Source organism: Mus musculus, chromosome 3 (assembly GCF_000001635.26).
Source record: "Mus musculus strain C57BL/6J chromosome 3, GRCm38.p6 C57BL/6J".
Taxonomy (NCBI): Eukaryota; Metazoa; Chordata; class Mammalia; order Rodentia; family Muridae; genus Mus; species Mus musculus.
The window spans coordinates 55868661-55890940 of NC_000069.6; the positions used below are offsets into that span (position 1 = coordinate 55868661).

General features: G+C 38.8%; 1 protein-coding gene, 1 long non-coding RNA gene and 1 other non-coding gene across 17 annotated transcripts in view; 1 reads left to right on the forward strand and 2 right to left on the reverse strand.

The window, feature by feature from the left end:
* Nbea (neurobeachin) overlaps positions 1 to 22280 on the reverse strand; it is a 558554-nt gene that overhangs the window by 243466 nt on the left and 292808 nt on the right. For all 11 annotated transcript variants that reach the window (XR_001783693.2, XM_006501527.4, XM_017319586.2 and 8 more), the window contains one exon: positions 5059 to 5123. Coding sequence is in view for 10 of the 11 variants with exons in the window: in XM_006501527.4 (XP_006501590.1) it covers positions 5059 to 5123 (65 nt within the window). In the remaining variant the exon portion in view is untranslated. The remainder of the gene's footprint in view (positions 1 to 5058; positions 5124 to 22280) is intronic.
* Gm31914 overlaps positions 14642 to 22280 on the forward strand; it is a 133774-nt gene continuing 126135 nt past the window's right edge. For all 5 annotated transcript variants that reach the window (XR_003954481.1, XR_003954482.1, XR_003954480.1 and 2 more), the window contains exon 1: positions 14642 to 21926. This is a non-coding gene — a long non-coding RNA (predicted gene, 31914). The remainder of the gene's footprint in view (positions 21927 to 22280) is intronic.
* Gm51273 (predicted gene, 51273) lies at positions 18624 to 18679 on the reverse strand. Its single transcript, NR_162798.1, has one exon. It is a non-coding gene; the product is annotated as a predicted gene, 51273 (primary transcript).

Genomic DNA, 22280 nt, shown 5'->3' on the forward strand with positions numbered 1-22280 from the left:
GTTAACTGACTTTCAAACAGTTGGCCACGTAGTTATTAATGAATCTCACTTGGATCAAGTTCCTCCTCTTAAAATCCTAAAGAATTAAAAGTTTATCTTTTATCCTTTATAATGAAATGAAATAAAATGAAAACTAGATCCTTGTGAGCCCAGGTTATATTAGCACTAACATAAGCATTTCATAGTGAATTCATTAATTATGTTTGATATTTCTTTCAAAAGGGTGATAGAAGTTTATTTAGGAAAAAGATTAATTCATTTAAAAGAATTATACACATCCCATATTTTAAATAATGTCTCTCTTACATGCCTCCTCTTCAATTCATATTTTACTAGCTTAAATTCCAATTATTACTGCCAAGATATTATAGCAATTTTACACCCCATTACCCTTGCTTTGCTATAATAATAACGACCCTTTGTTAGATTCCTTTAAACGATCTAGTATATAATTGCAGGCTGTCCTGGGTGTGCTTCAGTTCAGTTACACATTCATCAGTGTGTTTGTCCTGTTACTTGTAGATGACTCCTACATATTTCCTCTGGCTCTGATTGATGGACTGTATTCATGGGTGTAGCTGTTATGGAGGATAAACATTTATAACAATTTCTACTTGGAGGTTTTAATTTCTATTCCTATAAGGAAAAAAATAAACAAACAGCCCAACAGCCAAACTAAGTGAGATCTAGGAACAATGTTCTATGTCCATACAAATGAGGTAACATGTAGTAAGTGCTGAGTTTGTATGTAGCACATAGTAGGTGCTCATGGTAGAAGGTAAACAGATAGATGTGCCTTTACTCTAAGAAAGGAATGGTGATCTATGTACTGGAAGCTAGTAGTAACATTCTGAATTTGCTAAAAAAGAAAATGTCTAAATTGAAGAATGGCCCAATGTCCAGCTAGGAACCAGAGAGCGTCTAGTAGGTAGCAACACAAAAGGAGCCTTCCATCCTAGGTGTCTGTACACCAGCATCTCTTACAAGTGTCACATGCACTATTCTCAGCCTTCAGAGAAATACATGCTACCACATTTTGGATCATTCTCTAAAATAATGTCCGAGTACATATGGTTATGTTAAACACTTAGAGTAAAAGCATTTTCCAGTGGAAGACCTGATATATATTTTTTTATTAATTACCATCTGTATTATTTTCTTTTTAAAAATTTTTTTAATTTAAAAAAATTTATTACGCATTTTCCTCAATTACATTTCCAATGCTATCCCAAAAGTCCCCCATACCCTCCCCCCCACTCCCATACCCACCCACTCCCCCTTTTTGGCCCTGGTGTTCCCCTGTACTGGGGCATATAAAGTTTGCGTGTCCAATGGACCTCTCTTTCCAGTGATGGAAGACTAGGCCATCTTTTGATACATATGCAGCTAGAGTCAAGAGCTCTGGGGTCCTGGTTAGTTCATAATGTTGTTCCACCTATAGGGTTGCAGATCTCTTTAGCTCCTTGGATACTTTCTCTAGCTCCTCCATTGAGAGCCCTGTGGTCCATCCAATAGCTGACTGTGAGCATCCACTTATGTGTTTGCTAGGCCCTGGCATAGTCTCACAAGAGACAGCTATATCAGGGTCCTTTCAGCAAACAATCACCCATGGAAGGAGTTACAGAGACAAAGTTTGGAGCTGAGACAAAAGGATGGACCATCTAGAGGCTGCCATATCCAGAGATCCATCCCATAATTATCCTCCAAATGATGACACCATTGTATACACTACTAAGCGTCTGCTGAAAGGAAGACCTGATATTTGAACTTGGCATAAATAACACGTGTGTGCCACATCTGACTAGGCACTGTGAAAACACTCATAAAAATACACACTGCCAGTGAGCAAGTCCTAGCATTAAGCCATGTTGAGTATGGCCCAAAGGGAAGAGGTGAGGCTGGGTAGCAGAGAAAGTGTCTACTTTACAGGCTCAGTGAAAAGACAAGCAAGTATATGCAAGCCTTCTTTCCCACCTGCCTTGGACTGTAGGGGAAAATACTAAGAGTATAAAAACAGACCCTGATATAAGCTCACCCAAACCATCCCATAAGTTCTGGGGTTTCCTTATTTATTTCTCTACTGTCTTTCAACACTGAATATTTTAACAATCTACTCACTCCTCTTCTTAAATACTTCTAATTTCTAATACCTCTAGTCCAGGTTCCAGGGATGTAGTAGTATAAGATAGCAAATGAAATATGTTTTAAGGAAAAAATTTTAAGGTGGACAGCTGTGTCCTGGTAACAAAGATGACTGGAGATTATGTCATGAAGTGGGATTGTTCATAGGAATGTCTGTGATAGGGTCGGATCTAAGCTAACTCCAGAAGATACACAGAGGCAAACATGTGGAGATGTGGGTGAAGAGGGCCTCACACACTGCAAGCTTGCCTTTGAGATTCCACTCACATAAAACCCTTTCAGCTTGCTTTCCCAAGACCCCAAGATCCAAGTACTTTGATACCTATTGAATTTGTAATTGGGTATTGTACAGCTCTGTTGTAACCTAAAGCAAAAAACACCTCTCATCAAACCCATGCTCCTTCTGCACTGCTCTCCCTGGGTGAGCCGCACCTCTAGTACATGGCACCCATTTATCAAAGCCAGAAAACTGGCTGTACTTGTTTTTGTTGTTATTTGTTTTCCCTTCTCTCTTTCATCACAGTCTTGTTGTTCTTCATTTCCAAATGACACCTTATAGTGACATCAGCCTCAAGCCGATGACTGAAGCCTCACAGAGCCTCACAGGGCCGTCTGGTTTCTGATGAGCCCTTGAATATGTACATCACACGGCATATTAGCCTAAGCCTCAATGATGACTTCCCAGTACCACAAGTTCTTTCATGACAGGACCCTGGGCTGCTGGAATCTGTTGCACTAGATTGAAAGCTGTGGAATGACTGGAAAGGCCTCAGCAGCATACCTTGTCTCTGGGTTTTTGCTTAACATCATTACCATTCTCTACAAGTTCTTGTTTGTTTTTTAAGATCAAGTCTGTATTCTAGACTCACTGTATGGCTGAGCAGAACCTTGAACTTCTAATCCTCCTGTCTCCACCTCTAAAACAGAAGCATATTCCAACACACCTAATTTATGTGCTACTGGAGTTCAAACACTAGATGTCGTAAATGCTAGGCCAGAAGGGTCTGCTGAGCTCCATCTCCAAGTGTGGATGTCTTTTAACTGTGTCCCAGATCAAATTTAAGGTGGCATTCCCATACCACTGGCATGGTTCCTTCAACCTTAAACATAATGTCATGATAAGAGCCATTTTAGAATAAAGGACATTATGAAGCACTGTAGCTCCCTTACAAAATCAAATTCTCTTCTCATTCATGTTCTGTGTGTGCTTTTAAATGTTCAGTTTTCATTCTGAAAAGTATCTTTTTTTTTTTTTTTAAGATTTATTTATTGTTATATGTAAGTCACACTGTAGCTGTCTTCAGACACACCAGAAGAGGGCATCAGATCTCATTACAGATGGTTGTGAGCCACCATGTGGTTGCTGGGATTCGAACTCAGGACCTTCGGAAGAGCAGTTGGTGCTCTTAACCACTGAGCCATCTTGCCAGCCCCGAAAAGTATCTTTATAGTTGTCAAGACTAAGATCACCTTCAACTATGATCATAATACCCCTTCCTCAGGAAGCTCTTGATGGGAATTTCTGATTTTTTTAAATGATCAGTATATTCTCTTTTTTCAACTCTTCTCAGTACAAAACAAACCTTATGCTTCTGGAAAACAAAACTTCTCCAAGCTTTCCATATTTGATATTAGCAAATTTTCTAGTATCATTCTTTTTCTGTCAATAAATATATTCTAATTAAAAGCACAAGAATTTCTGCTCCCTTATCTCTTACAATGTTAATGACAGAAAACCAACTTTTCATTTCTGATGCCTGGGAAGAGGGCATAATCCCCAGTAACTGGAGTCACAGAGCTTGTGAGCCATCATGTGTGTGCTGAGAGTTTAGTCTGGATTCTCTGGATGATGATGAGCCAGCTCTCTTTCCCCATCGCCATTTCTTGTCATTTCGTTCACTCTTTACTCTCCACTCTTCAGTAAGCATAAAACTTAGTTTAATTTTGGAACTGTATTATGATGAAAATATTGTTTACTGACATCAAAGGCAGGAATGTACATTGAGATACTGTATAAACAAAGGTAGTTTCTCAGGATACAGAGCAAGGATGGAAGAAAGCACAGCCACACTAAAAACTGAGTTTTGATGCCCCATACAAACTATTTTTGAAGGATCATTATTTCTTAATGAAAAAGGAAGTTTAAATACTATAGCCATTACTGCTGTATTAATTTATGTAAAGCTTGTTCCGTAAAATCAAGCATCATACCAAATATATGATAATTATTTTCCATAGAATTCACTATATAATATAGAAAATTCAACTTATAATGGTTGCCTGTCTCAGGCTGATAGAACTACACATATCAAAGGGTGACACAAATAGCAACCTTAATGTGTAAACCACCCATAGAGCATTGCAAAAATCATAGTAAGCAACCACTCACAAGAGTGATAAATACAGCAATAGTTTCAAATAAAATTTCTCTCATAGCATCATTAACAATGGTAGCAGCCACTCCTAGCTAAGGCTGTTACACCGTCTGTATTGAACATCTCTTATACTTCCAGTCAGGTACCAATTACACGATAGGATCAGATGAAGTCACTTCATGTGAACTGATGAGGGGCTCAAGTGTAAACACTGAGCTTAGCCTGAAAACAGATGGGGTGGCAGATGGGAATGCAGACTGGTTTCACTTGATCTGCTTAACACAATCTCACTACTCAGTAAGATGTGGCTCAAATCTCACAAAACTAAATCTAGTATCATTATTTCATATATGCTTTGTCTCCATAACTAAATACTTAACATCTAAAATTTGTTAATTTAAGATTCAAGTGACTACATGTTAAATTATTGAATTCAAAGCTTTTTTCTAACAAATTTTAGAACAGATGGTACGAGAGCACAATTGTCTGGTGAAATTAAATGCTGACTGTCTAGTTGCCCAGAAAGTGTAAAATTAATTACCTTCCTTCATTGATGAGTTCAATAAATGCAAGGCCTGCATTCTTCTGGATAGAGTTCTGCCATTCCTAAAGGAATAAACCAAAGCAAGTGTAAGAAAAATAAACATGCAAACGAAATAGCAACTAGCTAAGGACCATGGTGACACTGTTACTAACATAGCTAAGGACCATGATGACACTGTTACTAACATACACCACACTTTGTTTTCAATAAGGTTTTTATAACAAGTGTCATTTAAGAAGGAAAAAAATTGAGTTTTCCTGATTCAGAGTTTAGAAGGTGGCTTTTGGTTGATAGAAAGCTGAAACTTGCTGGAAAGTAAGAAAGTAAGTAACGTGTCTGCTTAGCACTAAGGTTCCTTCCAGGAAAGAACCAATGACCAACAAAGGCCTGAAGCTATGCACAAGGAGGAGGTATATTAGACTGCTGAAGTCTTTAATCAATGATACAGAGTTTTCATTAGAACTGGAAGCAAAATTATGCCTTTATGCATTTATGCTTTTATGCACCTATGTTTTTATATCTATACATTTATGTATCTATACACTTATGCACATATATTTTATGCAACCATGCCTTTATGCATCTATACATTTATGTTGCTAAGCATTTAGGCATTCTATACATTTATGCGTCTATGCTTCTCCACAATCCACATCTTTACTTTGCCTTGGGAATAAACTGCTCTAGTCAGATTCACATTCTATAAAAGACTGAAACAGCACAAAGTTACAAATACAATCGTTTCAGATGTGAATCACAAAACTTAATAGTAAAAATATTACTCTAATGTAGTCTCTATTTGCTAATTGGAGATTAGCTAAATTTGCTAAATGCCTGAATCTAGCAAATCCAGAGAGAAAAAGCCACAACAATGAACACCAACAACTCTAATACACTGTTTTGGATTAGAAAAGAATGCTGTTTGTTTTGTATTCTTACCATGAAAAATTCGGAATATAATTTAAAAAGCGAGTTTTGGCTTTGGGTTTATTCAAATTACTTTCTCATTTGGCCAGTAAGTTTTTTCTTTATTGAAAATTCTATTTCTTTCTGCAGTTCTATAAATATTCTCACTAGTCCTATTAATATATACACATATATAGTCTCTATTAATTACTCATGTCACTTGTCTACAAATCTTATGACATGACTTGCATTTTTCTTGCACATGGAAAAGTATTTTATATAATATTTTTGACAGCATAAATGGTATGGTGGTATAAAAGTGTACACTTTATCATAATAAAATGCCAGTTAAGTTTTGAATCAAGTTGATATCACCTTGTAAGTGAACTAAATGCATATCTTTTCTGAATGATTATGATAGTTAATATTAATTAACTCAGCATTCAAACAAAATTTTATTTAGATCATCATAAAGAAATCTATGCTTTTCTTTATATATGAAATACTGGCTACCCAGAGCCCAGAGGTATTCAATTAGCCTGACCATGAATTCAGGTTCACAAAATTAAAAAAAAAAAAAAAAAAAAAAAAGTTGTGCTCTGTCCACAAGATGAGCAGAGTAAATCCTTTGAAAACTACGTAAAAAGTCAGAGTTAAGATAAAGATGCTGATGTTTAAATATAAGCAAGCCAGTGGAATAACAAAAGCATAAGACTTTAAGAAATATGTATCTTACACAAGTGTTTTACACACACACACACACACACACACACACACACACACACACACACATTTTAAATAGAATGTTAAGATCAGGATGTAGCCTGCACTACACTACTCTGTAGTATGTGAAATGGAAGGATTCTCAGGTTATATTTCACCTCCAGGAAGTCCTGCCCAACATCAATTCACTGTGAGTCGAGGAGCAGCATGAGTGTATGAGTGGCTGGGTGCATGAGCAGCATCCATCACATCCCTGTCTTTGTGGGAAACATTTAATTTCAAGTTGAAATGCTTGCAAGGGACCACCAAGTCTTTAGAACAGCTTCATCAGCCTTTTTTAACTCTTCATTGTTCTCTGAGATGACCGCTAGACACCTCAGGCCAAGAACATCATTTTTTCCATCAGTTTCTCCTCATAAGTATGTCAGCTCAACGCTTATACTCATTCCTCCTCTGTATAAAATTAAACATTCCAGTTTATTCCTTAGATATTTAATCCATCTTAAACTTAAAAAAACCCATCATAAATAAAAGGAAAACTAGAAGGTTAAGAGTAGATTTAAAGTATACTGAAAATTGATTTTATATTTTCTGTATCTATCCTTAAGATCTACTTAAAATTAACTATCACTAAAAGTGGTGGTAGCCCTTAAAACCTTCAAAGTAAATGCTCATTGTAACTGATATGATGACACTGAAAAATCTGAGCAATAAGTTACTAAAGCTAATAACAAGAACTGTAGCAAAGAATACTGTGTAAAATTTAAAAAACAACAAAAAAAATAGGCATTCCAGTGTCCACTCCCACCTGTAGCAGATCCTCTGCCACAGGGCTCCATACCCAAAGAGTTCCAGGAGGAAGACAGCCTCTCAGGAGTGTGGACAGGCCTGTGAGTGCGGGGAGGATCACCACTGCTGCTCAGAGGAACCCAGCCAGAACCTTGAAGGCACAGGAACCGAGGAGCTGCCCAGGAGAGGAGTCTTTTGGTTTCTATCTGCACCCCAGAGATGATCCTGCACCCCAGCTATTCATACCCAAATTCCTATCAGAGATAATTGGTTTCCCAGGAGTACTGAAACACAGGCTTACAGGAGGGACAAGCCACAGTCAGAGACAGCAAGACCAGCTAACACCAGAGATAACCAGACAGCAAAAGGCAAGCAAAAGAACATACGCATAAGAAACCAAGACTACATGGCATCATCAGAACCCAGTTCTCCCAACACAACAAACTCTAGTTACCCCAATAAACCATAAAAACAAGATTCTGATTTAAAAATCACATCTCATTATGATGATAGAGGACCTTAAGAAGGACATAAATAACTCCATTAAAGAAATACAAGAGAACACAGGTAAACAGATAGAAGCCCTTAAAGAGGAAACACAAAAATCCCTTAAAGAATTGCAGCAAAACACAACCAAACTGGTAAAGGAACTGAACAAAACCTTCCAGGATCTAAAACTAGAAATATAAACAATAAAGAAATCACAAAGAGAGACAACACTGGAGACAGAAAACCTAGGAAAGAGATCAGGAGTCATAGATGCAAGCATAACCAACAGAATACAAGAGATACAAGAGAGAATCTGAGGTGCAGAAGATACCATAAAAAACATTGACACGAGCATCTGCAGGAGCCATCTTGGTTCCCGGACTCCTCCAAAAGTAGTCTGCACAGGTGAGAGTGTGCACTACAGAAGCTAACAGCTTCTGGGACAGGCGGGAGCCACAGAACTTCTGAGGCAGTGCCCTTTTCGGGCTCCAGACATCCGGCCACCTTTCTGGCCAGAGGTCAGGTGTCTGCCCGGCCTGGGAGGGCTTTCCCTCAGCATCAGCGGGAGCCATCTTGGTTCCAGGACTCCACCGAAAGTAGTCTGCACAGGTGAGAGTGTGCACTACAGAAGCTAACAGCTTCTGGGACAGGCCAAAGCAACACAGCCTCTGGGAAAAGTCCTGTTTTGGGTCTTCATCTTTTGCCAGGATGGAGGCCTGAACGCCAGATATCTGTGCACCTTCCGTGTAAGAGGAGAGCTTGCCTGCAGACAGTGCTCTGACCACTGAAACTCAGAGGAGAGAGCTAGTCTCCCAGGTCTGCTGATAGAGAGTATCTGAATCACCAGATGAACAATCTGTAAACAGAGACAACTAGAACAACTAACTCCAGAGATTACCAGATGGCGAAAGGTAAAGGTAAGAATCCTACTAACAGAAACCAAGACCACTAACCATAATCAGAACCCAGCACTCCCACTTCGCCCAGTCCAGGGCACCCCAACACACCCTAAAAGCTAGACCCGGATATAAAAGCATATCTCATGATGATGGTAGAGGACATCAAGAAGGACTTTCATAGCTCACTTAAAGAACTACAGGAGAACACTGCTAAACAGGTAGAAGACATTAAAGAGGAAGCACAAAAATGCAATAAATAATTGCAGGAAAACACAACCAAACAGGTGATGGAATTGAATAAAACTATCCAAGACCTAAAAAGGGAAGTAGAGACAATAAAGAAAACCCAAAGTGAGGCAACGCTGGAGATAGAAACCCTAGGAAAGAAATCTGGAACCATACATGCGAGCATCAGCAACAGAATGCAAGAAATGGAAGAGAGAATCTCAGGTACAGAAGATTCCATAGAGAACATCAGCACAACAATCAAAGGAAATGGAAAATGCAAAAAGATCCTAACTCAAAACATCCAGGAAATCCAGGACACAATGAGAAGACCAAACCTACAGATAATAGGAGTAGATAAGAATGAAGATTTTCAACTCAAAGGACCGGAAAATCTCTTCAACAAAATTATAGAAGAAAACTTCGCAAACCTAAAGAAAGAGATGCCCATGAACATACAAGAAGCCTACAGAACTCCAAATAGACTGGACCAGAAAAGAAATTCCTTCCGACACATAATAATCAGAACAACAAATGCACTAAATAAAGATAGAATATTAAAGGCAGTAAGGGAAAAAGATCAAGTAATATAAAAAGGCAAGCCTATCAGAATTTTTCACCAGAGACTATGAAAGCCAGAAGAGCCTGGACAGATGTTATAAAGACACTAAGAGAACACAAATGCCAGCCCAGGCTACTATACCCAGCCAAACTCTCAATTACCATAGATGGAGAAACCAAAGTATTCCACGACAAAACCAAATTCACACATTATCTTTCCATGAATCCAGCCCTTCAAAGGATAATAACAGAAAAAAACCGATACAAGGACGGAAACTACGTCCTAGAAAAAGCAAGAAGGTAATCCCTCAACACACCTAAAAGAAGACAGACACAAGAACAGAATGCCAACTTTAGCAACAAAAATAATAGGAAGCAACAATTACTTTTCCTTAATATCTCTTAATATCAATGGACTCAACTCCCCAATAAAAAGACATAGACTAACAGACTGGCTACACAAACAGGACCCAATATTTTGCTGCCTACAGGATACTCATCTCAGAGAAAAAGATAGACACTACCTCAGAATGTAAGGCTGGAAAACAATTTTCCAAGCAAATGGTATGAAGAAACAAGCTTGAGTAGCCATTCTAATATCTAATAAAATCGACTTCCAACCCAAAGTCATCAAAAAAGACAAGGAGGGGCACTTCATACTTATCAAAGGTAAAATCCTCCAAGAGGAACTATCACTTCTGAATATCTATGCTCCAAATACTAGAGCAGCCACATTTAAAGAAACTTTAGTAAAGCTCAAAGCACACATTGCACCTCACACAATAATAGTGGGAGATTTCAACACACCACTTTCACCAATGGACAGATCATGGAAACAGAAACTAAACAGGACACAGTAAAACTAACAGAAGTTATGAAACCAATGGTTCTAACAGATATCTACAGAACATTTTATCCTAAAACAAAAGGATATACCTTCTTCTCAGCACCTCATGGTACCTTCTCCAAAATTGGCCACATAATTGATCAAAAACCAAGCCTCAACATATACAAAAATATTTAAATTGTCCCATGCATCCTATCAGATCACCATGTACTAAGGCTGATCTTCAACAACAAAATAAATAATAGAAAGCCAACATTCATGTGGAAACTGAACAACACTCTTCTCAATGATACCTTGGTAAAGGAAGGAATGAAGAAAGAAATTAAGGACTTTTTGGAGTTTAATGAAAATGAAGCCACAACATACCCAAACTTATGAGACACAATGAAAGCATTTCTAAGAGGAAAACTCATAGCTCTGAGTGCCTCCAAAAGAAACTAGAGAGAGAGCACACATTAGCAGCTTGACAACACACCTAAAAGCTCTAGAACAAAAGGAAGCAAATTCACCCAAGAGGAGTAGAAGGCAGGAAATAATCAAACTCAGGTGTGAAATCAACCAAGTGGAAACAAGAAGAACTAATCCAAGAATCAACCAATTGAGGAGCTGGTTCTTTGAGAAAATCAACAAGATAGATAAACCCTTAGCTAGACTCATTAGAGTGCACAGGGAAAGCATCCTAATTAACAAAATCAGAAATGAAAAGGGAGACATAACAAAAGATCCTGAAGAAAACCAAAACACCATCAGATCCTTCTACAAAAGGCTATACTCAACAAACCTGGAGAACCTGGATGAAATGGACAAGTTTCTAGACAGATAGCAGTTATCAAAGTTAAATCAAGATCAGGTTAATGATCTAAACAGTCCTATATCGCCTAAAGAAATAGAAGCAGTCATTAATTGTCTCCAACCAAAAAAGGCCCAGGACCAGATGGATTTAGTGCAGAGTTCTATCAGACCTTCAAAGAAGATCTAATCCCAGTTCTTCACAAACTATCCCACAAAATAGAAACAGAAGGTACTCTACCCAACTCATTCTATGAAGCCACAATTACTCTGATACCTAAATCACAGAAAGACCCAAGAAAGATTGAGAACTTCAGACCAATTTCCCTTATGAATATCGATGCAAAAATCCTCAATTATTTTCTCACTAACCGAATCCAAGAACACATCAAAACAATCATCCATCCTGACCAATAGGTTTCATCCCAGGGATGCAGGGATGGTTCAATATACAGAAATCCATCAACGTAATCCAGTATATAAACAAACTCAAAGACAAAAATCACATGATCATCTGGTTAGATGCGGAGAAAGCATTTGACAAAATCCAACACCCATTCATGATAAAAGTCTTGGAAACATCAGGAATTCAAGGCCCATACCTAAACATGATAAAAGCAATCTACAGCAAACCAGTAGCCAACATCAAAGTAAATGGTGAGAAGCTGGAAGCAATCCCACTAAAATCAGGGACTAGACAAGGCTGTCTACTCTCTCCATACCTATTCAACATTGTACTTGAAGTCCTAGCCAAAGCAATTCAACAACAAAAGGAGATCAAGGGGATACAATTTGGAAAGGAAGAAGTCAAAATATCACTTTTTGCAGATGATATGATAGTATATATAAGTGACCCTAAAAATTCCACCAGAGAACTCCAAAACCTGATAAACAGCTTCAATGAAGTAGCTGGTTATAAACTTAATTCAAACAAGTCAATGGCCTTTCTGTACACAATGGATAAACAGGCTGAGAAAGAAATTAGGGAAACAACACCTTTCTCAATAGTCACAAATAAAATAAGATACCTTTCCATGACTCTAACTAAGGAAGTGAAAGATCTGTATGATAAAAACTTCAAGTCTCTGAAGAAAGAAATTAAAGAAGATCTCAGAAGATGGAAAGATCTCCCATGCTTATGGATTGGCAGGATCAACATTGTAAAAATGGCTATCTTGCCAAAAGCAATCTACAGATTCAATGCAATCCCTATCAAAATTCCAACTCAATTCTTCAATGAATTAGAAGGAGCAATTTGCAAATTCATCTGGAATAACAAAAAACCTAGGATAGCAAAAACTCTTCTCAAGGATAAAAGAACCTCTGGTGGAATCGCCATGCCTGATCTGAAGCTTTACTACAGAGCAATTGTGATAAAAACTGCATGGTACTGGTATAGAGACAGACAAGTAGACCAATGGAATAGAACTGAAGACCCAGAAATGACCCACACACCTATGGTCACTTGATCTTCGACAAGGGAGCTAAAACCATTCAGTGGAAGAAAGACAGCATTTTCAACAATTGGTGCTGGCACAACTGGTTGTTATCATGTAGAAGAATGCGAATCGATCCATACTTATCTCCTTGTACTAAGGTCAAATCTAAGTGCATCAAGGAACTTCACATAAAACCAGAGACACTGAAACTTATAGAGGAGAAAGTGGGGAAAAGCCTTGAAGATATGGGCACAGGGGAAAAATTCCTGAATAGAACAGCAATGGCTTGTGCTGTAAGATCGAGAATTGACAAATGGGACCTAATGAAACTCCAAAGTTTCTGCAAGGCAAAAGACACCGTCAATAAGACAAAAAGACCACCAACAGATTGGGAAAGGATCTTTGCCTATCCTAAATCAGATAGGGGACTAATATCTAACATATATAAAGAACTCAAGAAGGTGGATTTCAGAAAATCAAATAACCCTATTAATAAATGGGGCTCAGAAATGAACAAAGAATTCTCACCTGAGGAATACCGAATGGCAGAGAAGCACCTAAAAAAATGTTCAACATCCTTAATCATCAGGGAAATGCAAATCAAAACAACCCTGAGATTCCACCTCACACCAGTCAGAATGGCTAAGATCAAAAATTCAGGTGACAGCAGATGCTGGCGTGGATGTGGAGAAAGAGGAACACTCCTCCATTGTTGGTGGGATTGCAGGCTTGTACAACCACTCTGGAAATCAGTCTGGCGGTTCCTCAGAAAATTGGACATAGTACTACCGAAGGATCCAGCAATACCTCTCCTGGGCATATATCCAGAAGATGCCCCAACTGGTAAGAAGGACACATGCTCCACTATGTTCATAGCAGCCTTATTTATAATAGCCAGAAGCTGGAAAGAACCCAGATGCCCCTCAACAGAGGAATGGATACAGAAAATGTGGTACATCTACACAATGGAGTACTACTCAGCTATTAAAAAGAATGAATTTATGAAATTCCTAGCCAAATGGATGGACCTGGAGGGCATCATCCTGAGTGAGGTAACACATTCACAAAGGAACTCACACAATATGTACTCACTGATAAGTGGATATTAGCCCAAAACCTAGGATACCCAAGATATAAGATACAATTTGCTAAACACATGAAACTCAAGAAGAATGAAGACTGAAGTGTGGACACTATGCCCCTCCTTAGAATTGGGAACAAAACACCCATGGAAGGAGTTACAGAGACAAAGTTTGGAGCTGAGATGAAAGGATGGACCAAGTAGAGACTGCCATATCCAGGGATCCACCCCATAATCAGCATCCAAACGCTGACACCATTGCATACACTAGCAAGATTTTATCGAAAGGACCCAGATGTAGCTGTCTCTTGTGAGACTATGCCGGGGCCTAGCAAACACAGAAGTGGATGCTCACAGTCAGCTAATGGATGGATCACAGGGCCCCCAATGGAGGAGCTAGAGAAAGTACCCAAGGAGGTAAAGGGATCTGCAACCCTATAGGTGGAACAACATTATGAACTAACCAGTACCCCGGAGCTCTTGACTCTAGCTGCATATGTATGAAAAGATGGCCTAGTCGGCCATCACTGGAAAGAGAGGCCCATTGGACACGCAAACTTTATATGCCCCAGTACAGGGGAACGCCAGGGCCAAAAAGGGGGAGTGTGTGGGTAGGGGAGTGGGAGTGGGTGGGTATGGGGGACTTTTGGTATAGCACTGGAAATGTAAATGAGCTAAATACCTAATTAAAAAGGAAAAAGAAAAAAAAAGAGTATACATGGAGGGTCCCATGGCTTCAGCTGCATATATAAAAGAGGATGGCCTTGAGGAACATCAATGTGAGGAGAGGCCCTTGGTCCTGTGAAAGAAAGGTCTATGTCCCAGTGTAGGGGAATGTCAGGGCCAATAAGCAGGAGTGGGTGTGTTGGTGAGTATGGGGAAGTGGAAGGGTGTTTTGGGAGGGGAAACCAGGAAAGGGGATAACATTTGAAATGTAAATAAAGAAAATATCTAATTTACAAAAAAAGCAGAAAATACTACAGTAGAGGACATCTGGGGCAATGGGAAGTAGAGCCCCACTCACTTTCTATGAATGTGGAGGTATGCTGGTCACTTTTTAGTGCCCACTCGACACTAGAGAAAGTGAACTGGGAAGAGTCTCAACTGTGCTATTCTCTCATTCAGACTGGGCTATGGGCATGTCTGTGTGCCCCATCTTAAATGCTAATAGATAATGGAGAGCCCAGCCTCAAGTAGGCAATGCTACCACTAGGCAGTGGCCTCCACTTAAAGAAAGGCTAGTCACAAGTCAGAGAGAGCAAGACAACTTTCTCCCATGGGTCTTACTGCTTTGAGTTCTGTCCTGGCTTCCCTAATAATGAAGTGTGACCCAGATCTGTGAGAGGAAATAAATCCTTTTCACCTCAAGATGCTTTTGGTCATGATAAAAAAACTAATGAGCATCTGCATATATGTACAAAGTATCTTAAGCATTTTTTTTCTTTTTTGCCTTTTCATGGCTTATTTACATAAACATTGTACTAAAATCTTATGGGAAAAGATAATGTAAAAATCCCCCTCTCCCAAATCAATAACTTAGAAAGATAACTAACATTAAAACAAGTAGGCAACATAAAAATATACCATATTTTAATCACTTGATAAAAAACATGAGGTCACCTAGAATTTTAGATGATCTCTGTTAAAATAAAGCATATAAGTATTAATCATCGATATATGTATAATTCATTTGTACTTACAATAAAAAGTCGAGATTTTTAAATAATGTTTTAAAGCAATGATATTCCCACCTATTAATATGTATAACATACATGCTGTTATCACCTGGCATCTATGGCAGGTTGTCCTAGAATCCCACAGGAGTACTAATATTCAGGGATGCTCAAGTCCCTCATATAAAATGATGCAGTATTAGCATATAACTTGCACACATCTCTGGGTAAGTACCAGCAGATTTATAGTATTTAGTATACAGAGATATAAATGCTATATAGATATTGTCATACTAGATTTCTTACATAATAACAACACAAAATTTGAACATGTTCAACATAAGGGCACATGTTATTAAAGGAAAAAAAATCTATCAAGAGGATATTACAATTCTAGACATTTACTCACAAGCCGAAAGGACATCCAATATCACTGAACTTAACAGAGTGATAATGGGAAACTACAATACCCGACCCTTGCCAATTGACAGAGCATCCAGACAAAAATTAAGTACACTCTGGAGTTAAATAATAACATAAATCAAATGGACCTAAAAGATATCTACAAAACATTCTAACAAACACTGGAGAAGGGTTTTTGTTGTTATTGTTTTAGCTTGTATCTTTTTCTCAGAAGACTACAGAACTTTCTACAAAATTCCATAGTAGGATACAAAGCAAGTTTCAACAAAAACTAGAAAACAACTAACATCCTATATCCTACTTGACTTCCATGGCTTAGAGCTCACTATCCATACAGCAGAAACAGTACAAAGAGCAGAACGCACACAAAACTGACTCTGAACAATGTACCATTGCATGAAAAAAAAAAAAAGTACGTTAAGGCAGAAATAAAAAAGGAAGTTAAAAGCCTTTTAAAAATTGAATGAAAATGAAAACATAACACATTAAACTATGTAGGGCATAATTAAAGCAATTATAAGAGAAAAATATGAAACATTTAAAAAATTATTTGTCACACTCAAATATATACCTTAAAGTTTATTAGGATACATGCTCCACTATGTTCAAAGCAGCCTTACTTATAAAAGCCAGAAGCTAGAAAGAACCAAGATGTCCCTCAACAGAGGAATGGATACAGAAAATGTGGTACATTCACACAATGGAGTACTACTCAGTTATTAAAATCAATGAATTTATGAAATTCCTAGTCAAATGGATGGATCTGGAGGGCATCATCCTGAGTGAGGTATCCCAATCACAAAGGAACTCGCACAGTATGTACTCACTGATAAGTGGATATTAGCCCAGAAACTTAGAATACCCAAGATACAATTTGCAAAACACATAAAACTCAAGAAGAACGAAGACAAAAATATGGACACTTTGCCCCTTATTAGAATTGGGAACAAAACACCCATGGAAGGAGTTACAGAGACAAAGTTTGGAGCTGAGACTAAAGGATGTACCATCTAAAGACTGCTGCACCCGGGGATCCATCCCATAATCAGCCTCCAAACGCAGACACCATTGCATACACCAGCAAGATTTTGCTGAAAGGACCCTGATATAGCTGTCTCTTGTGAGGCTATGCTGGTGCCTGGCAAACACAGAAGTGGATGCTCACAGTCAGCTATTGGATGGAACACAGGGCCCCCAATGGAGGAGCTAGAGAAAGTACCCAAGGAGCTAAAGGGATCTGCAACCCTATAGGTGGAACAACAATATGAACTAACCAGTACTCCCAGAGCTCATATCTCTAGCTGCATATGTAGCAGAAGATGGCCTAGTCGGCCATCATTGGAAAGAGAGGCCCATTGGTCTTGCAAACTTTATTTGCCCCAGTATAGGGGAACGCCAGGGTCAAGAAGTGGGAGGGACGGGTAGGGGAGTTGGTGGGAGGGTTTGGGGGACTTTCGGGATAGCATTTGAAATGTAAATGAAGAAAATACCGAATAAAAAATTGGAAAATAAGATTTATTTACAGATGTAGTTTTGAATTTCTTCAAGTCTTGAAGTTAAAATTTGTTATAACAAGAACTCTACAAGTCAAAAGCTGAACATGTGAAGTCTAATTCTTCCAAGCTTAATTTATCATGAGACTATGAAGACCCGTTTCATAGCACAAGAAGTAACAGGAGACAAGGGACAGGACTTCCTGCTGATTGATCTTTCTCTGTGGAGAATGGCCATTTTCCTTTCCTTGACTGCCCCACTGGGGCTTCCCTGTTTTAGGGTGAGCATCCACATATGTTTAGATAAACTAATTAATCTGAACATGGGGAGAGGGAGCTTACAGAAAGTACACAGAAAAAGGATCCATTGTTAACTATGTATTAAATAGATTGTGTAAACTTCATTTGAAAAACACCTAGGAAGATGTGACTTACTAGACACAACCCAAAAATATATTGTCTGATTTTTAAAAATAAATTTACTATCATCATCATCAATGTATTCGTGATACCATCAGTGTTCATTGGCATGCTGTGCCATGGAGTATTTGTGGAAGCGGTGTCAAAGGACTAACTGAGGTGCTTATTGACATATCAAAGCAGATTCTGGTCACCATGTTCTCCCTGTGTCCCTCTATCTCACCAGTTACAGGGTCCTCCTGTACCCTGTGCTCTCATCTGAACTCTCCAGCATAGTGGCTAGACTGACTGCCATTCCCCAGAATGCTCGTCCCTATAGAATCCAGCCATTTCATCTATACCACTATTTTGGCTTTGTGGGCCTCTTGCCCTCTTGGCTGATGCTCCTGGAGTACCCCCTCCCCACTCACATGGCCCAGCTCAGATGTGTTCACTCTGGATCCTTCCAAACATCTCTGGCTACGCTCACCCTCATACCTATTGTGCTCTCCCTTTTGTCTACAATAAACCTTCTCCTCCATCATACTTAGCCACATTCATGCCTCTTTTCTTTTCTTTTTTCTTTTCTCCTTCCTTTCCTTCCCTTTCCTTTTTTTCTCTTTCTTTTTCTTTTATTCAGAAGTCAGATAGCAGTTTTAGGGCATTGGTTCTCTCATTTCACCATGGTTATGGGAATAAGCACTGTCTATCATGCTTGTGGTCAAGCACTGTTACCCACAGATCCACCTAGCTAACCCTAGTTATTTAACTTTTTAGTGCTATAAACAATAAGCTGGCCCCTAGCCTGAGAACAGATATAAGAGAGGACGGACAAACAGACCCACAGACGTGCTGGAACTGCCTGCAAGGACTGTGTCTCCTTCCCCGCTAATACTGCAGCGGAAGCTTACCAGCTTCAGGGACCATTTCCAAAGAGCATTGCACAATCATTCAGTCTTTAGAGCCACACATAATTGTGCGTGATTGTATTAGTTAAACACCTCAGGCCATGTGTCTCTTCATTCTGCCTCAGAGGCTTCAAATTTAAACGTGATATCTGCAATGCTGTAGATAACCCTAACCTCCTGGGGACTAGAAGCATGTTGCTAAGGCTTCAGTAACCACCCAATTCTAAAAGACAGTTGCAGGGTGCCTAAGCACTGAATCACGTGTGACAGAACTGCACAACCGTTCTCTAAAGGCCCAGAGGAAAGCGCACGCCCCATCCCTGGTTTTCTCATCTTTCTCATCTTATTACACAGTCTAATATCCTTACAATACTGAATATATATGAATGAGGACATTTATCAGAGTTCTGCATGTTAGCCTCACCATGGCCTCAGAACCTCATCTTGGCTTTATTACATCTAGAAAAAAATTTTTTTCTTTTGTACCATCTGACTAAACTGTAGCAAATTGGAGAAAAAAAGTTTTTCAAAAATTAAATGTTCAAAGGCCGAATCACTTGAAAGGAAAAGGATTTTCCTCAGTTGTGGCTCCTTTGTGAGTGCTGCTTTTTAAAGCCCTGAGTCACACCCTGACCACACCAGTCACCAAATCCTTTTAGTTAAATATATGAAGTATTTAGAAAAGAACAAAGTCATACAAACCACAAAATAATTCATGCTGAGCACGTCATACATAGATCCAAGGAGTCATTATTTTAACTTATGTATTTTCAACTTTTAATGAGAACTGGAATGATTTATTAAGCAGGCATTTGCTTAATCAGTGCTTTAACTCAGAAAGCACTTAAATACTGATAACATGATTTTTTTCATGAGGTCCCTCAATTTATCTCTTGACACACAAAGCAAAGAGCAGTGCATGTGCATCTGCTGAATTTTACTGATAGAAACTTAAAGAAATCCTGTGGGTAACACCACTCACTTTTTCTTAGAGTTCTTCTCATGGAGACTTCCTAAAGAGAAATCTGGAAATAATTAGAAACTATTAAAGTACGTAAAAAGTCTGCTTGGAAAAAGTCAATGTGCTATTCATCAAAGCATGTAGTATATGGAGGATAACCTAGGAGGATGTAAGTGTTGTAGGAGCTGCAGCCACAGCACAGCAAATGTGGATGCATGCTCTGACACCAGCTTCCTGCAACCAGGAGCCTGGGCAGGACACCGACTGTGGGTTCCTTTGCCAAACAGAGCAAAGGATAACCACCTTATATAATTCCTTACACTTCAAAACGATAAGAATACATGTTGGTAAAAAGATGCTAGTAACTAAATTAATACAAACCATAAGAGAAGAGTACAGAACTAATTCTTAAAGTTTAAGATATTCATGGAAAGAAAAGTATCAAAATATAATAAAAATCGTTCTGTGGTTTTGGAACAATAAACAAATTACAACCGAAAATGGCAATATCTTCTTGAAACTAAAAGTATGTTTTTGAAGAAATGCAAAATTCCACTGGGGATAGACTGGACGCCATGCCCCTTAGAGTTTATAGGGTGCCATATGAACTGAATTACCCTTGACAAGTACCGTCAGACATCTGTAATGTGATCTCATGTGAATTTACAACACATTTTGGACACATACTATTGGCAAGAGTTATTTTTTTCAGATAGGGAGGGAAGAAAACCAAATATTCTTAATAATATGTAGTAGTTAACATGGAACTTCCAATAAGAAATGAAAAGTGTAAAAGTAAAAGCATTTAATGAGCTAAAACAAAGAGAAATATAAGGCAACCAAAATAAAGTTCACTTCCTTTTTCTTTCAATCCCTGTTGCATATTCTAATCTCAGTTTTCAATGTCTTGTCTAAGTTTAAAGATAAATTTTATGCAAACAAACTACAAAATGATACTTGCATTAAAAACTTATTTTGGCAGGAATTAAATCACAGCATGGATGCTATTTTATGGCTCTATCTCACTGTGAGGTAAAGTGCATATAATATATATAGACAGTGAGAATGCATACCCTGAACTACTTCTGTTAGTCTCTCACTGCTGCTCATCATCTGTGGTAGCTGACAGTAAAACAAAGCAAACGAGCTCTGTGGGCCATGGTTTTAAAGATTCATCGTGATTGCCTGCCTTGGCAGGAAGAAAGCCCGCAGACTGGTGCTAATTCTATGGGGATCAGCTCCAATGGAAGAAACGCATTAAGACCTCCAGAAAAGAACATGCTTCTTAGAGAGCTAGGCCCAGCTACTCTACAGCACTGTTAACTTTTTTCATCAGAGGCCTGCCACTTCTGTGGTCATCCGGCTAAGAGATGAAAATCATGAATTTCATCAGTAGTGAAAAAATGACATTTTAAGAACCTTTTGAAATGTGTCCATCTTTCTTAGTGACCTCAAAACCAAAGTCTGAAAACATGTGTGGATCAACAATGATCTATAATGCTGGACTGATAGGCTTAGCTTCACACTGAAATAGTTAACTTACCCAACTGCATTTGACAGAATGGAAAGCACTCTCTGGCTTTCTTAAAAGTGCTTTGTAGAAAGTAACAAAACAGATTAACAGAAAATCATAAGACAGTTGTTTTTAATGTGCAGACCTTTCAAGTTACTTATATGAGGCTATGTAACCTCATATAAAACATTTAAAATTTTCAGTATTCAAACACTGAATTATTTTTAAAATTCAATTTGAAAATCAACCTATGAGGCCTGTCTCCTCGGCTGTCCTGCTGACACACAGGAAAGTGTACTACAGAGGCAGCTTACATTTCCCACTCTTCCTTCCAATCAATATCTGAGGCAAAGTTTCATCTCTAGGGCCCCTAATGGCAGGAATTTCTGGAGCCAGCAAATGGGTAATGTTAAACCTACAATTAGAAAAAGAGGCCATCAAAGGCACCAGATCCTAATGCAACATTACTCTTTATTCTCTGAACTGCAGCGATAGACAGGGCTAAGGGAAAGGGCATTCGAAACCAAGCCTTGCCACAAAAGCTGCTAAATATCTGGATTCTCCTCCACCTAAAATAGCCACAGAGCCCCCATCTCCCTTGAACTCGGGCCCTCGGCACTGGGTACAATCTTCACGAGCTCTGTAGAGGAGCTCCTCCCAGGGCTGTGCTCCCTGTGTTTTCCTCTCGACTGTATTCCTGCTTTCTCGTGAACATACCCCTGAAGAAAGTAAACTGGAAATCCGAAGGTAAGCGTTTGCTGTTTGCTCTAGGGTATTTAAAGACCACTGAAGTCAGCTCGGCTTATCTGGGTTGGCTGTGGTGTTTTAGGTGGACCTCAGGCCGGTTAGGACTAAGTTGTGATCACCCTTCTACTGAGGGCACCAGGGATAAGTCAATAAGTAAGCTTTTGCTGTTTGCTCAGGGATGGTTAAAGGCCACTGTTTTATGTGGGTTGGCTGTGGCGTTAGGTGGACCTCAGGACAGTTATGGACATCAGGAGTGTTCACCCTTCCACTGAGTAGACCAGGGATGAATAGAATACAATGGCTACTGATTACAAGCATGTATCTACTACTCAAATATTATGGACTAGTTCATAT